Source organism: Rutilus rutilus (genome assembly GCF_951802725.1).
Source record: "Rutilus rutilus genome assembly, chromosome: 10".
NCBI lineage: Eukaryota > Metazoa > Chordata > Actinopteri > Cypriniformes > Leuciscidae > Rutilus > Rutilus rutilus.
This window is the reverse complement of record NC_140215.1, coordinates 8652448-8670174: the sequence shown is the minus strand read 5'-3', so window position 1 is coordinate 8670174 and position 17727 is coordinate 8652448. Positions and strand designations below refer to the sequence as shown.

Below are 17727 nucleotides of genomic sequence, written 5' to 3'. Positions count from 1 at the left end.
TATAGTAATGGTGATGTCTTGTCTGCTTCTTTCCTCTGCCACTATGGAAGCGAAGTTTTCCGCTCCTGTCGGAAGCAAAGTTATGGTAATGTTTGTTTTCATCTTTGGGCTCAGTGAAGTGGTTCATCCCCTTGTTCCCCACGATGCTTCTAATTCAAACACATTTCAATTTATTAATTTCACTGTGGCGATTGCTTTTTCTGACTCAAGTGATGCACTTTTCCTCAAAGAAAGTAACAAATAGTTTATTTAAAAGGTCATATGATTTTATTTGCTTGGTTTGATGTCCGTTATCATTACAGGTGGTGGTTTCTGACTTAATGTTTTGTTTCTTTGTGGTAGACTCTGAGACTACAGAAGACGAAGCCGCTGAGCCACAAATACCCCTGGAAGCTAAAGAAGGAGCCAGAGTTTTTCAGGATGAGGGCCAACGAGTGCATGCAGGTAAATGACACTTTCAAATGAACTACTATGTCAACAGTCAACCTTTCAAATACAGTTCTGTCGTAAAAGGATAGTTCACCCAAAAAGTCTGTCGTCATTTACTTGTTGAACACAAAAGAAGATATTTTGTATTTTGTATATGTTGATGGGCCTAATTGTTTTCCATACTATGAAAGTCAATGGGGCCCATCAGCTGTTACTCCGCAAAATATCTTCTTTTGTGTTCAGCAGGAGAAAGAAATTCAAACAGGTTTGGAACAACTTGAGGGTGAGTAAATGATGACAGAACTTTCATTTTTGGGTGAACTATCCCTTTTAGATGTATATTATAGCAGAGCTTATTAACATTTACTTTATAACAGATACACAACCATTTGAAAGTTTGGGGTCAGTAAGTTTAAACTTTAGGTACTAGTACCTTTTTAAAAGATAGTGTACTAGTTCCTAAAAAACAAGCACTAGTAGCAAATGAATAAGTACTAGTAGGCTACCTAATGGAATAGATACTAATATTTAATATAATATCTAAAATGGCTTGCCATACCAAATCATCATATTAAAATGATTTCTGAATGATCACATGACACTGATTATAGCTGAAAATTCAGTTTTGCCATCATGAAATTTTAAAATATATTAATATTAAAATTAATCAAAAGTTATTTTAAACTGTAATTATATTTCACAGTATTACTGTTACCTTTATAAATATATGAATTTACTGTTTTTTGATAAAATAAGTGCAGCCTTGGTGAGCATATTGAGACTTCTTTCAAAAACATTCAAAAATCTTACCGCCCTGAAACTTTTGAATGGTACAAACTGTACTGTACAAACCCCTTAGCCATTAAAGGAATAGCTTTTCCAATAAAATGAAAATGAAATGGTTTACAGGAACTCTGAGCACTTACATATATTAAATACAAGATACAGTGCAAGAGAATAAGCATTTAGATTGAGTAAACAGAAATATGAACTGTGTGCATCGTGTTTCAACGGTGTAACTATATAAATATTACATAATGTACATTTTTATTGCAAAATGCCTAATATAATATTGAACAGTAAAAAGAAATAGAGCACACAGTAGTGGCCATTAACTGTTTTAGATGGAGATGGGAATTTCTTCTTCCTGGATGTTCAGGTGCCCAGTGTTCTGTACCGAAGTGAAAAGACATTGTTTCATTCAGACATTGAGTGTGTGGGTTTTGTGATTTTAGTATTTTTGCCCTTTTCCTCACCCTGGAGATGATGACATCCTGGAGGGAGGACAAGGGAGTTGTTCCAAACCTTTATTCTGTTATTTTTTTGTGGCACACAAAAGGACAATCTTTTCCCTACAATGGCTGTTCATAACCACAGCTGTCAAGCTTAAAAAAAAACACATTAAAAAACAGCAACAGCATGAAAGCATAACAAAAGTAACTAAGTAGTCTATACAACTTGTGCGATAGATTCCAGGTCCTCTGTAGCCATACGATAGTTTAAAAATGGCACGTTGACCAAACAGAACATTGTTTCTCATCTGTGAACATGACCTTTTCAGTGAATAATGAGCTAGATTTCAGTCTGATCCTCGCACAAAACTTTCGTATGGCTTCAGAAGACAAAAGGCTATTTTTATAGTTCTTTTGTGGCTTTATTTATTTATTTTTGTTTCTTTTGGATCATAACATGCTTGGTCACAATCAACTGCCAATGTATGGAATTGCATACAGAATTCGGGTTTGAAAAGACATGAGATGTGAAATATTCATGATTCATGTTAAGTAAAAATGTCTTGTTTATCTGTGATATTTGATGTAAAATGTTACTGCAATACTCTTAGTTGACATTAAGGTGACTTAAATCACACATTATGCTTATTTAAGATGTTTTAGCAGATCGCTCAGATATAAATCACACATTATGGTACATCTCTAGTAATTTCTTATCACAGATCTGGATCAGATCAGAGGAGTATAAATAAAGAGGTAACAGCAAACAGAAGCTCACACATCTACAGCAAGCCACAAACGACTGCCGCACACACACATAAACAAAACATAATGTAAAATATTCCAGGCCTGGTCCTCTCTCGTCCTTCACTGTGGCGCTCTTCATAAATCACGCAACCGTCCTCCCGCCGTTTCCTCGCAGCTCTCGGCCCCTCCCTGCTTGCAATAATAATAATTTAATACGTACATTGGAAATGCTAAATCCTCTTGATATTGATAGCTGATGCTTTTGACGATATCTCTGGGTATCATCTAGCTGTCTGCGCAACCCGGCACGGGTTTATCGCGCATATTTCACACGTATAGCGTGAGCAGTCAAGTCGCAACTCGACGATCGAACCGTATAGTGTGAGCACATAGATCGTGAGCTTTGGCTTTACATCGCATGCTATCTACTCGTACAGTGTGAGTTGGTAACCTTGCTGAAATCGCACAGTATATGCCCGCCTTAAAAGCACAGAGGATAGGATTAGAAAGTTCTGCGCGTGATCTACTGATGACGTGCAAATGAAAGAACACAGATGAAGCCGGATCATTTTTATAATGACCAACGCAATCTACCAAGAGCAGCGCAAATTAGCATCTGGTTTTTTGGGCATTACATAATGGTGCAAATACCAGTAAATTGACTAGCGCAAACCTTAGTAAATCACCTTGCGTGATTTATTTAAATGCTCTCCTCCCATAAATTTTGTATCTGAAACGGAAACTCCTGCAAATGCATTTACAATAAGGTCAGCCGCAAAAACAACTGTGTCCACGCCTTTTCAGCGCAAATTTTTCAATGCGTGTGTTTGGTAAATCCTGACAGGAGTTTTTTAACATCAAAAGATGTTTCGCTGGCGCAAGCTTTTAGTAAATCTGGCCCTTAGTGTCTATCCAAATGTACGAAAACGTATGTGTGCTTGAACCACTCTTCAAGGATGAAAACTTATGAATACTAATGAGATCACAATATAATGTATGCATGTCATCTGATGTAAGGTATTACACAAAAATATTCTTGGTTGGAGGTCAAACGTGGTTGATTTTTGCATGTGTGCTTGTATATTCTGCCTCATTACACCTTTTTTCTATTTTTGTGTCTAAGATATTCATGAATATAAATTGTCTAGGAGAAGCATGGATGTGTTTACAAAGACAAAATTCTGAGGCCTGTTCTCTTGATTCTATGTAGTCCCTTTGCGGAGTATAGGCAATTGAACTCTCAGTTGTCAGTAAGTATTATGACAAAAGCCTTTCCGTTATCCCTTGGGGAAAGTGGTTGGGAGTGTATTTGAAACACTTACAGGCTGGATGAACATTATTTCCATTTCTTTCATCATCGCGAGAGGGGACTAAAAATTAGAAGAGAAGAATAGAGAATAGATATTTATTCGATTTCAGTTTCGAAATGAAAGGTTTGAGAACAGCGTGCCCTGTATATAAATATCCATTTTGATCTCAGCGTCTAACATTGCAATTCATTTATCTTGTGTACTACGCAGCTTTCAACAAAGATAGATTTTAGAAAAGTGCACCACAAGCAATGGAGCTTAAATTGCACTGTAAATTCTTGGTTTGTCATTAGCGCTGTTATGAATGATGCTCTTGTCTTCACAACGCATAACATACAGTTGTAAGATCCAAAGACTTTCTACAAAATGAAAGTCAACAAGTTTGCCAACAAAGAGATACTGGAGGAATAAATGTGTCAGGATTTGGTGGAGCGTATGATTTCCGTAGTGGAATAAGTGATTGATTTGATCTGTTATGGTAGGCGTAGAGAGGTGGGCGGAGGCATTGTCATTGATTTTGATGGATGCTTCCTGACTGCAGTCTAATCCATTCAGTCACTGTGAATTACACGGGCTCTGAAGCCATCAGCTGGGACTTTGCTTCAACACAGCTTGCAGCTGAAAGGCATCACCTGGGCTTTATTCGTCACACCTCTGAATGCATGCTCATGTAACTCACTTACATTATCCATCTATCCGTCTGACGTTTTCTCGTTCTTTCTAGCATTTTATATAGTATTCTATCTATCTATCTATCTATCTATCTATCTATCTATCTATCTATCTATCTATCTATCTATCTATCTATCTATCTATCTATCTAGCAATCTGTCTTTCATTCTATCTAGTGTTTTATCTATCATTCTATTGTTCTATCAATCTCTCGTTCTATCTTTCGTTCTGAGGTTGTAGGTCTGAGGTCCAGTTATAATGGTAGTAACCAAAACGGGCATAATTTGCCTTTTCACAACTGTTCTGCATTCTCCCTCTTATAATTAGAATTAGTAATTTTTTTTGTTGCTACTGTTCTTTTAAGACTTTTATGTAAATGCCCACTTTGCATGTGAAAAGAGAAAAATCATTCGCACATGAGTTTGCTGTGTGTCGACTCTCGAATATAAATTTAAACAGATTTAAACAGTTTTGGTTTTTGACATCAGAAATTGAATTTTAAAATACTAATTTTAGCAGCTTTGTTTCGATAAATGGTCTGTTAAAGGTATAATGGAGGATTTTTTACTTCCGGGTGGATCACCTATACTATTGGTCCTCCTAATTGTCAATCATTCTGGTGAATCAATCAAACTTATTCAAAAAGTGGAGAGGGCGGGTCTTATCTAAAATTCGGAAAGATCCTCCACTATACCTTTAAGTTTGCAAAGCACATTTTGTTTTTGCACAAGTTGTAGTGTTTTTTAGTTTTTTTAGTACAATAAACTATAATATCTAAAGATCAAGGAACATTTAGTTTTTCTCATGATATGACCAGTTTAATAAATATTAGCTTTTTGGTGCATTTTATGTAGTTTAAAGAAAATGTTAGAAAAAGTGTAACTGAAAGAAAATAATTTCTGCTGTTTGCATTTTTTGTTTATGTGGATGAATACGTGACCCATGACTTGTGAACGCTAGTACGTCGAGCGTCCTGCCTTAAATTTAATTTACTCTGTATGTTCCCATTTTGGCTGTCCCGCAGGTGAGAGAATGATGGATGTCGCCCCGGATGCAAGCGATCGCTGGGCCTCCGGTGAGACCACAGTGTTGGAGAAAGAAGCTCTAGCCCTGGGATCAAGAGCTCCGGGGCCGCAATCAGCCAGGCAAGCCAACAGCCGGGAGCCGACGGGCACCCAGATCAGGCACCTAGGGGTCGAGCCTCTGATTCGAGCGTCACGCGCCAATCTATCCCGACCGGGTTGGGGGTCTGAGGAAAGTGTGTCTTTAGCTAGCGATTACTATGGTAGCACGTTCAGTCTTTATAGAGGAAGGACTTTTTCTGTACCCCTGTAAGTAAACCTTCCCAAGCTAAAATAAATCGCAATTAGCTACAGCCCACAATAAGCAGACCAAAACACAGATATAAAAAGATCCCTCATCAATAGATAAACAACCACAAACCCCATCACAGAGTCACAAGAGACCCTTGCTCTAACATGGTGTCCCCTGTAAGTGCTAAAGATGGGAGGGGACTGAGAACAAGACCCAGGCTGTAATTCCTCCTCTGTCTCTCTTGGTATCTGAGCCGTGCGTTTTGGTGGCCCCATGAGGCAGCTTACATCACCACAGGAATGACAGAAGATACAGTGAGTGGGCTCTCTGTTTTTGGATGAGGTTCAGCTCAGCCCACAGAGTGTAAGGGCTGTGTGAGCTGCCAAAAGCCTTACATTTATATGTGACTCATTTGCAAGTGGCAGCACAGCAAAAGTTTTTTTTTATACATGTGTTTCATTTTTGGAGAGCTTTATTAAAATGACACTAAACAACTTCAGTGGATGCTCATATTCATGTCATAGTGTCAGACAGTATATATAACTTATCTTGCATATATTTTATGTTAATCTCAGAGATTTGATTTCATGATTAACTTTTTTTTTTTTTTTTTTGCTGTGGTGGTTTGACAAGGGTTCAAAATATTCCAGATTATTTTTATTACAAAACTGTTGCTGAATTTTTTTTTTTAGCTGTTTTTCCACTGCATATTGGTGACAAACAGCACAGATGATTTGTTACCTCAGATGAGCCAATCTGGAGTCATAATTTGATGATACGTCATTCTAGATAAATTTCTGGTTGTAAAAGTTGAAGATGTGTGAGCCGTGATGGGTGTTTTTCTATGTAGTTGGTTGTATGTCTTGGATTTGAATTGCTTGTGTCACTTATTTCATTCTTACAATTGAACTTAAACCGTGTTGTTAGTTATTGGACAAAAGCCAGTATCACATTTGATGTTTGACAAGTTTTATTTTAGGTGCTGGCTATGATGTGTAAGTGTAGATATTGTTAAAAAAGAAAAGAGGGCGATCTTCTTATTGTATCTTCTGTGTCATTCATCCCTCCGAAGCACTCTTCTTCGCCCATGTTTGAGCCAGGGTTGACTGTAACACTCTTAACACCAACTCAAACCCACCTTCAAATGTTAGTTTTCTTAGTCTATTATAAACCAAATTTTCAAATTTCATTCCACTCTGTTTGGCATTGAACAATACCAAGCTTTGCATATTTTCAAACCCGCTGTTATACATTAGTTTCTGTTTTCCACCCTGTTGTTTGGTTCTGCTTTTGATTTGCTGCTCATTTGTATCATGAATGTGTTAAACAGAGATTGGTAATGACAGGCTGTTCCTTTTTGTGCCTAACCTTAAAGAAAGGCATGGCTCTGTCTAAGAGAGGGCAGGCGCAGGGCACTGTCAGGTAATCACCTGGCCTTTAAAGCAGCCAACTTATACTCTGTCAGATCTGTGTCACATCATGTACAAACTGAGATGCTGAGAGCACAATGACCTTTTGTGCAGGTCAAGATTTTTTGGAAGCTGCTAAAGGAGTCTAAGAATAGACTTTCTGTAGAAGTGCTGCTGTAGGCCAAACCGTTAAATCTGAAGACAAAGCATTTAAACTCCAAAATAGTAATTGCTGAGTAAGCTTAAGGTGATGCATCTTCCATTGCCTGTACACTCATTCTGTTTTAATGTCACTAAAACATTACCATTTTACTTTACATCATAATAAAAGTAATGGTAAAATGAAGGTTTAAGCTGACAAAGTTATACCTAGCATTACTCTCTTAAAGAACTTAGAATTTCTGTCTACTAAAAATAAACTAATAATGTGTAGCTCAAAATATTGAGAGGTTACAGGTTGAGACAAAAATAGTTTGAATTTAGTTAAACATAATACAGCACCTCCCTCACACACCGTTATTGCCTTTTCATTCCTCATCTAGATTTATTTTCATTTAGTTCATACTTTCCTTTGACCCCCATTATCCATATGCAAATTCTTTTAGTTTTCTACTCGCACAGCAGTCGATGCAAAATTGAAGCTGAACAAAGTTTGCATTAAACATGCTTGCATCACTTTTGTGTTAGGTATCATCGACCCCTTCGGTTTCCCCCTGGTTTTTTGTGCATGCTGTTTTCGGTGAACTGCATAGCATGAATTCTTGCATGCATGCACATGATGCCTTGAGTGACTCGCAAAGATAGGAGGGTATAGATCTTGTAAGAACTCTCAGATTGAGATGCTCTGTACAAAAAGAATTGTCATTTTTTTGCAAACTTTAAACATCAGTGTTTCAATGGTAATGATCTCAAATAAAGTGCAGTCTAAAACACTGTGATGTGTTGAGTATTATTCCCTCAAGTAAAGCCAAAAAATACAATAGACTGTATACTATATATACAAGATACTGTTTATCTTGAATAGTATAGTGAACCATCTAGAACTGCTACTGCCAGTTGCTGGTTTTGTCATACTTTACTAACATCACACATTTTCTAAGGATCATCCCTCTGTTTTAACCAAATTTGTGCTTTGTTTTCGCATGATTTTGATGCTGCATGGAAGATGTTTACACATTATAGTGCACTGGATATACAATACAAGAATAGGTTTGTCAAACTGCCGGATGGGAAGGAAGCTACACTGATTGGATTCACAGTACTGTATCAGTTCTGCAAGTTTATTGCAGTTTGGTCTGTGCTGTGTAAACAAGAAAGATTTTTATGTTTTACTGCTCTTCAGACATTTTCTAGTGCACAGCCATTTTGAATTAGACCCTTTTTAGCAGTATTCTTGATGATTCAACATTTAATAGTTATGTGCCCGCTCTAATTCTTGTTTTCCTCTTCCTTCCTAGCACTGGCAAGTGACTCTTGATTTATTCCTGTAGATATCCAGTGATGTGTGGTGGTCTAGCCCAGTGATTTTGGAAGGTATAGGACTAGTAGGCATAAATTAATCTGTCATGTGCTAATATTATATTATTTTTGCGCATTCAGTTGTGTAGTAAACTATAAGACAAATAAATTACAATTTGTTTTAAGGTAGAATTCTGATTTCTTAGTCTTATAGGTATAGTGTAATTTAATTTTACATATAAATCTTTTTTTGACTGTCACTCCGAGATTAATGGAATATGTCTTATTCATGCTCTCCCTCATGAATCCCCTCACATTATTTTTATATTTCAGTTTATCAGTTGAGAGAAGCTCATAATCATTTTTGATTTTATTTATCTCTCCTGAAATTTGAAAATTATGAAGGTTCACATCACTCTTATTAAAAAAAATAATTTCTTAAATTAAGACATTCGCAGAAGTAGACTTGAATTAACTTGCGCACAAACACATGCAGACAGTCCCGTTTAAGATCCCACATCAGAGAAATTAGCCTCTCTGGCCCCTCTTCCAAAGTCCTTATCCAAACAGTTGGGCTCACCCCTTGCATAACCCCATACTCTAACAGAACATTTCCCTCAAACACCTTCTTTTAGGAGCCCATCTGAAGAAGTTTCGAGGGAATCTCCCCCTCAAGTCCTACCACCCCCTTCCCCCAAAATTGGCCGCTCTACTGCTTCTCCTTTGCTCAGCCGTTCTGGTTCGTCCCCTGCCACACCCCTAGCCCCACGCAAGAAAGTTGTCGTACCAACTGAATATCAAGACACAGTACCAGGAGAATTTGAGGAGAAGATTAAGCAACCCAAATCCTCAGGCATGTCTCAGAGTAGTGCTCAAGACTCCCGACCACAAACCCCCGTCAGCGAGTATTCCCGCAAGGAACTTACACCTCGGCCCTCACCAAAACTGACGAGAGCTAGCTCCAAGATCTTTGAGAAGGTGCGAGTCTTTGAAGAGCGCAGAAGAAGTATTGATAACCCAGAGGGATCTATATCCGGACGTTCTTGGGCTGGATTTAATAGAGCCTCGTCTATTGACTCTGATGAAGGAGGGAGCCGGTTGGGGATCTCGAGGGAGAGCTCCAAAGAAGACCTACGTGAGGCTCTGAAGGCAGATGCAGCCCAGAGAAGGACTATGTTCAAACAGCGGGCTGCTTCCCTGGAGGACAGACCCCGTTACTCCCAGAAGGTGCAGGACATTGAGAACAAGTTCACAGAGGAGCTCCAGCGCATCAAAAAACTTGTCGGTAAACCACATATGAAGAAATCCTTCTCAACAGACCAGCTCTCTACTGTTCACAGGAGCAGGCAACCTATAGGGAAGGTAGAGCCCATCCCACCTCAGGTTCTTCAAAAGCTGCAGGATAGAGAGCGTGCTCAGCGAGAGCAAGAGATGAGAGAGAGAGAGCAAGCCAAAGAAAGATCACCTCCGAAATCACCGTCTCGCAGACGAAAAGATCAGCTGGCACAACAACCACTGGAAAAAGTTGAAAGTGATCTGCTTGTCCCATCTACCAAGATGGTAAGCACATTTGGGCATGAACCATCCCCTCCAGAGGCCATGTCACTTTCTGATTTACCCGGACAAAGATCTCCAAGACTTCGTGGCCCAAGCCCAAGCAGAGATAGTCCTCGAAGGTCTCCAACTGTCGAGATAACTGCCATGGCTGAAGAGCGCTCTCGAGGAAGAGCTGAATCTCCATCCAGAAATGTCTTGGAGATGACATTACGCAAATTGGAACCAAGACCTGCAAGTCCACTGGTAAAACGTGTTGTCCGTGTTCAGGAAGTTCCTCAACCAGACGATGAGTCAATGCATAGGAAGACACCAATAGAGGTCACACTGAGAAAACTGGAAAGAAGGCCTGAAAGTCCTCTGGTGCAAGGAGAAACGGTAGCCATTCAAGAATGCCCTGTCCAAGCTCCCCCCAAACCTCCAAGAGTTTCCTCATCTGAGGAAAAGATGGAGCTGGATGTGACTCCTCTTCCATTGGCACCAAAGCTCACCATACCAAAAATTATTATCGAAGAGGAGCCAATGGAGACGGATACACCTCCAGAAAAGAATGAAAAGGCTGTGAAAAGTGGCACTGGTAAAGAGGAAAGACCCCAAAGAAGCAGAGGAAGAGGACGCAGACAAAGACCAATGTCCCCTGAATTAGGTAAATTAAGGCATATCCAGTGGGATGCAAATCTTTGACTTTGTAATATCCAAGTTGGATATTACACTTGAGGAATATCACATCTATTGGTTCTGACAAATCTCTTTTGCTATTACAGAATCTTCAGACGACTCGTATGTGTCTGCAGGAGAGGATCCTTTAGAGGCTCCTGTGTTTGAGTTTCCACTTCAGGACACTGTGGCCTCCACTGGAACAGAGGTCCTTTTAAAATGCATCATCAGTGGCACCCCTCTCCCCGAAGGTTAGTTTATTGCTGCTGTAATAACTTCAAACAGAACCTTTAGCATCTTGCATAGCTGACTTGAAACTGCAATACATGAGCATCACAGGGAGGCAGTCATGGTGTAGTCCCTGTTGACTCTGAATCATTCACTCAAAAGTGCAATCTGTAAAGGCAACAGCTTGCAAATTGTCAGCTCAGCAGTACTATCAGTTCTTTATGTTCAGACAGCAACACTTGAACAGGCTACTTTTGAGCTAATTCCAGGGTGTCTCAGGAATAAGACTGTACTTTCTAGCCTTTACTATTTTGCTACTGGAGGTAACAAAGACTTTTATTTTATATACAGTTACATGGAAAAGAGACAACATTGAGATCAAGAACAGCACAACCCATGTTGTAAAGGTAGAGGGAGAAAGGCACTCGTTGCTCATCAAATGGACAAAGCCAAGTGATGCAGGAACATATACAGTTACCGCTACCAACGAGGTGGGCGAGGTGTCCAGCAGTGCTACTCTTTTCATCAAATCAGGTGAGTGTTATACAGTGAAGCTGTTCCTTCACACTGGCGGAATGTTGCTCTGCTGTTGGTTGCTACTCAACCGCTGGATCAGGTGACAGATCACTCCTATTGTTCATCGCATTCGTTTTTATTGCCAAAAAGCTGAACTCTGCTCAGGATTGTGGCAACCGCCAATGGTTGCCATCAATTATGTCGCTGCAAATCTCAATGAAAATGAAGGAATTCAGGTTTCTTCGTCACAGCATGTGTGCACGAACGCCCCTTCATCTTTTTAGAAGACAGCTATTAGGTTTCCTCATTTTTTATGTCTAGTATCAAATCAGAAGCATCAGATCATTTAAAACATATTACTTGCCTTAAGCTAGATATTTGGTTTTAAACCATGCAGAGAAAGGTTCCAAGTGAATGTTTTGAGCATATACTTTTGAGCAGCAAGGATGAGCATATTGTGTTTCCAACTTGAGTTGAGGATGTGGGAGTTTAAAGGGTAACGTATGGGATTTTAGAGTGAATTTCAGTACCTTCAGATATCCATGTAGGATCAAAGGCTGTGAGTCACTCTGTCAACATGCAGCCCTGCAGGGTTTGCATCTTTGTGTTGGTGTTTAAATCACCCTTAAAGCAAAATAATCATTAAATTAACCATAAAACATTTTCCTCACGACAGCTCTGTTTTGATCACTCTGTTTGGTTGCACAGTGCTTCTGTTTTGCCTCCTCTATTATTTTCTTTGTGCTTCTTTGCTTTCTCCTTCTCTCCCTGAGATCTCCCTTGTTCTCCCACTATGGTTCCGCCTAGATAGTTACCATAGCAACCCAGAGGTTAAATTGAACATATGAATTGTTTAACTGCGTGCTGGCCTCACAATGAGTGGTAAAAAAAGATGGAAGCACATACGTTGATGAGACTGGACAAATTGGAAATGTTAGTCATAGCCACTACTTACTGTCTTCAGTTGCTTTGTTTAACAAAAAAATGGCAAGTGGAAGTAGCTTTCATTTGCTGGTGTTAAAAAGAAAGTATGGAATTGCATTATTATTATTATTATCATCATTATTATTATTTCTTTAGCGTTTTGTACATACAGTATGAGAATGAATTTACGTTTGTGTTTGTTGAAGTGTACAGTAAGGTTAATGTTTACATTTGTTTTTATGATTTTTTTTTTTTTACTGTTTTTATGCTGTTGTTGTTGTTGTTGTGTTATTTAAATTGCATGGTGAAGCCAAAGATAAATGTTCTACTTTGTGGATGATAAAGTAACTTATTCTATTTATTTTATTTAGTGTTTTTTTTCTTCTTCTTTTTGGTAATGTTTAACATTAGGTTTTATTTAACACATTTTACCATGTTTCAATTCTTAAGTAATTCAGGGATCATTGCAGAAATTACAAAAAAGAAATAACATTTGTCTGATGGAGATGTCTGAGTACATATTCTAATATTCTTCTAGTGCACCCTTGTTTGTTCTAATGGTTAGAAAGAGAAAGAGAAGCTTTACCTTATTAGGGCGGTGAATACCAGGGGTATTTTTAGCACTCCTTCCTCCATGAAACGATCTCTTAATAATCTCATATATAGTGGATCCTTGTATTACTTCATTGACAGCTTGTTGTTAAACCTGCCATTAGCCAAGTAGGCCTTTATTTTCCACAATAACACGACAGTTAGACAGTTGTTCCTGAGAAATCAAGAATGCTTTTATCGACAGATGAAAGACCTGCATGAAAGTCATTTTCTTTATAGTTCATGAAACCATAGGTTTGTTGAGCTACAGCAGAAGTGAGAGAGTTTGTAAGAGGCATATAAATAGGATGGTTGCTATGATAAGTATTTTATGGAAGTTCCTTTGACTTGAATGGAAAAAAGGGAGGACATCTGCATCTGTTTGCTCTGATGTGAATGTGAGAGGTAGTGTCTTATTGAAAGCGAGAGAGCCAGAGAGAAAGAGCAAGGGAGGGTACGGAAGACATAGTGTCTACACCAGATTACCAGTTGAAATCCGAGGGCATTCACTAAGGTGCAAATCTAAGGTGCTGACATATTAAGACAAATACTGTCAGGACTGAACATGCGCTGGTGCCCTCGGTGTCGGCTTAGTGCATGGCTGAGGTCTGGCTGAAGGATCAGGGCCAGGTAGGTTTGTGTTCAAGAATTTGGGTCGCACTTTATTTTACAGTACGTGCACTTATGTGTACTTACCTAAGAAAGTACTGGTTAATATAAGGTAACTACATGGGTTAAGTTAAGGTTTAGGGGTTGGTTCAGGGTTAGTACCTAGTTCTTACCCAGTTATTGTAATATCTATAATAAGTACTTAGTACATAGGGAACAGGACTGTAAAATAAAGTGCTACCAGAATGTGTATGGTGGATTTCCAGAGAATAGTACAATATTACAGAGTTTCACCATCCTTTCCTATTTTTTAAGCTACTTTTGGATACCCTGTTTGTTTAAAAGTTTTATTCTTTTTTTTTCTTTAGAGTAAAGTTAAATGAATCACTGTCTTTAAGCCTTTGGAGTTCTTAATGTTACCGCTTTGAAATTAGAATCATACCCGAGTTCACGGTAATGTATATGTATGTTCTAAGCTGTTGTAAGAAGAGACACGGTGTCTATTTTTTCTTCTGGTACATGCATGGCCGAGTCTCACTGCACAGCTTTGCTTCAGGCCTCTCACGGCAAATGGTTTCAAGTGTTTACACGTGTATCTCGCTTAAGGAATGACTCTCCGTACTGTAGCTTATTTCTGTATGTCCTTTTTAAAAATCAATATCAGCAGTTTAGTTTTAGATTGAATGGATGCAACTTAAAGACACTATGAAATGGCTTGGCAAGCACTTTTTTCTTTCCCGTTTGTTGAAACGGGACTTACAGAAGGATTTCAGGGTAAAATAGCCCATAGCATTTAGTTTACATCATGGCTACAGTATGAACCATCCTACTTGGCAGGTGGTATTAATACAAGACAAGTCATCAATAATTTTAGTCAGTTTTGCTGGAAGAGAATGTGCATTCTGAAAGAGATGATTTACTGAAAGTTTTGTCAACATTTTGTAAACTTTTAGGTGTACACAAGCATAATTTTGTTTTCATAAAGCGTTTTGTTTTAATGTGATCTGTCTAGAATAGTTAAAGTTAAACATAAGTGTAAATTTTACAATCAAACCATTTAAAATTAAAATTAATTTTAAATTAAACAATTTAAAAAAATTATTGCAAGGTCATAGCAATCACACAAATTTGTTGTAGTCCAGAAGTATTACAGGTTTGATTTGTATTTTTTCTTTTGTAAATTGTAGAGTGTAATGCATACAGCTTTAAATTCATCTCTTCTGATCATCTGAATGGCATAGAAAATCCTTTAAAAATTTCCTATAGCATTACAAATTTGTTGTCGGACACTTTTCTGAGTATATATTATTCGTCCTCTGTTTTTGTGATGGTTTTTGAAAGCAATCTGTCCCTAAAACTGGCATTCCCATTGTCACTGGACTTTTATGAAATTGGATTTGGGATTACAGTATCCTATCTCTTCAGGGATGCTGGTTTGTATTCGGCCCATGTCTTTTACCCTTCACCTTTCTAATCCATTTCTCTCTGTCAGAGCCAAAGGCAAAAAGTAATTCTCTGTGAATTTCACATCTGTGATGTTGTTTTCTGAAAAGAACCCAAAACAAAACATATTGTTCTGCAGATTTTTTTTATAGTGTTATTGAGATAAATGTTGACTGTATTCATTGAAAATCTTCCCAAGTGTGGACATGTGCAAATGCAAATCTGAAAGTACAGCTTGTAAAATCCATTCAAATCTCATTGGTGTTTCTCACAGAGCCCAGTCAGGACCAGCGTGGGAACCTTGGTGTACCCATGGACGTCAGCAGTCCCATCACATCTGATGAGGAGTATCTCAGTCCTCTTGAGGAGGGGATGGATTTCTCCTCCTACAGGGGACCTGAGCCTAGGAAAATCGTGGACACTCGATTCAAGGAGCCTCCAGCCTTTCAGGTATCAGAGAATAAGACAGAGATTTTAAAATATTATGTTGTTTTAAAGCCTTTGTTGTTTAAAACCCATGTTGTTTTAAAGCCTTTATTCTGGAAAAGGCGTTTAGATGCTCAAAAGCGATAGGGATATTCATGTGCACGTTATCATGTGGACATATTCCGAATAAACTAAATCATGACAATTCTTCCGCTATTCTATTTTGGAAAACCTGGAGATGCTGATTAATTTTCTGCATGTAAAATTTGTCATTAACTGCACATTGCCATTTGATATTTTTAGTTAGTTAATCTTTACAAAAGAAAAATGTGCCTCTGTGTGTTTACCAACGTAACAGGTTGTTATTGGAGAGCAAACCGTTATAGAGGGTCAAGAGGTGACCATGTCTGTTCGAGTGAGTGGACAGCCTAAACCCATACTTTATTGGTGCGTTCCAAACTTCCAAACTTTACCTTTATTTGTCTAGACTAAACAGTGATTGCACTTTATTTCGATAGTCCACTTTAGACATTCTAATAACTATAAGTAACTTTGCAACTACATGTCAATTAACTCTCATTAGACTGTTAGGTTAGGGTTAGTAGAATAAGTTGACATGTACTTGCAAAGTTACTCATAGTCAGTAGAATGTCTGTTGGGAAACCATCTAAAAGAGTTAGCAGATATTAAACAGACAATTTAATGCTAGTTGACATGTAGTTGCAAAGTTACGTACAGTTAGTAGAAAGTCTAAAGTGGACTATCGAAATAAAGTATTACCTAAACAATTCATATAGATTTAAACAGTATGGACTGTTTGTTCATTTGTTTCTTGATGGACTGACATGATACCTTTTATTTTCCCTCGTATCAGGCTGAGAGACAGAGTGACCATTAAAACAGGCCCACGGCATATCGTCCATGAGACAGATGAGGGCAACTTTGAGATGGTAATTAAATCAGCCCAGAAGTCAGACACTGGAGTTTACACCTGCAAGATCATCAACGAGTATGGAACTAAGCAGTGTGAGGGCAAACTGGAGGTGAAAGGTAAGGGCTTCAGCTGCAATAGTCATGCATGGTTTGTGTTCATTTGGGAATCATAAGCATGATAAACCATGGAGACTAAGTGTTGATATCTCTGCTTGCTTAAAGATGATGTGTGCAATTTTTCTTGAAATGCTTTCTTCTTTCCCAGCTTAATATGCATAGACAACTATAAGTAAGCCATTCATAATTCATTACCCCGAAAATCACTGTAGTTGAGGTACTTTACACTATGAGCAGTTTGTAGCTTGGCAAAGTTGCAAGCTACAAACTTGGCTTGGGAAATTTGAAATGCAAATTATCACCTTTTTAATATTTAATAAATAGGATTTTCCAAATTATTAATGCAGCAAGATGATTTCAGTGTTTGATGGTTAGTCAGTGAATGTGTTTGAATGCATAATGTGAGGTTTGTGTCAGCCAGTAATTGTCTGGCCATATTACACATGAATCTTCTTTGGGTCATTTTGCATGGCGTGAATCGTTTTTACATGAGAAGTGCATTCATGATTACAGAAGAGATTGTTGCATGCCTTGTTTTAATATGAATAATTTGTTTTCAGTCGTTGTACAATTTTATTCTTGTACAATGATTGCTATGCACTAAATAACATTTTTTAACAGTCTTGTTGTTTAATGCATTTTTTTGCAACTTTGCACGATTAACAAGATTTGTTTGCAGTTAATTTAGTGAACTAGCGTTCAAACGTTTGGGGTCAATAATTAAAAAAATAAATAATAAATAAAATATTAATCTAAACAAAATCTGCATATTAAAATGGTTTCTGAAGGATCACGTGACACTGAAGACTGGAGTAATGGCTGCTGAAAATTCAGCTTTGCCAACACAGAAATAATACATTAAAATAGAAAATGGTTATTTTAAATTGTAATAACATTACACAATATTACTATTTTATTGTATTTTTGATCAGAAATGCAGCTTTGTTATAATATACATTAGCCTTGGTATACTGGTATTTCATTTCAAGAAGTCTGAAAAAGCCAAAATACAGAGTCTCATATCTGGCGATGTTGAGTTCTGGGTATAATTTTGAGCTGATCCGTACTGAGCCGTGAACGGATTATGCTGACAGACAATGTATTAGCGTATTCATCGAATATTTCTGCTCTGCTGTACTACACAAGCTATTAACAGGC

The 17727-nt window shown here is 38.0% G+C and overlaps 1 protein-coding gene across 1 annotated transcript in view; it reads left to right on the top strand.

Annotated features, from left to right (window-relative positions):
- spegb (striated muscle enriched protein kinase b) overlaps positions 1-17727 on the top strand; it is a 75905-nt gene that overhangs the window by 31245 nt on the left and 26933 nt on the right. Inside the window, exons 2-9 of the mRNA XM_084420590.1 lie at positions 343-444; positions 5415-5535; positions 9207-10771; positions 10890-11033; positions 11362-11544; positions 15368-15543; positions 15878-15966; positions 16394-16569. Of these exons, the coding sequence (XP_084276716.1) occupies positions 343-444; positions 5415-5535; positions 9207-10771; positions 10890-11033; positions 11362-11544; positions 15368-15543; positions 15878-15966; positions 16394-16569 (2556 nt within the window). The remainder of the gene's footprint in view (positions 1-342; positions 445-5414; positions 5536-9206; positions 10772-10889; positions 11034-11361; positions 11545-15367; positions 15544-15877; positions 15967-16393; positions 16570-17727) is intronic.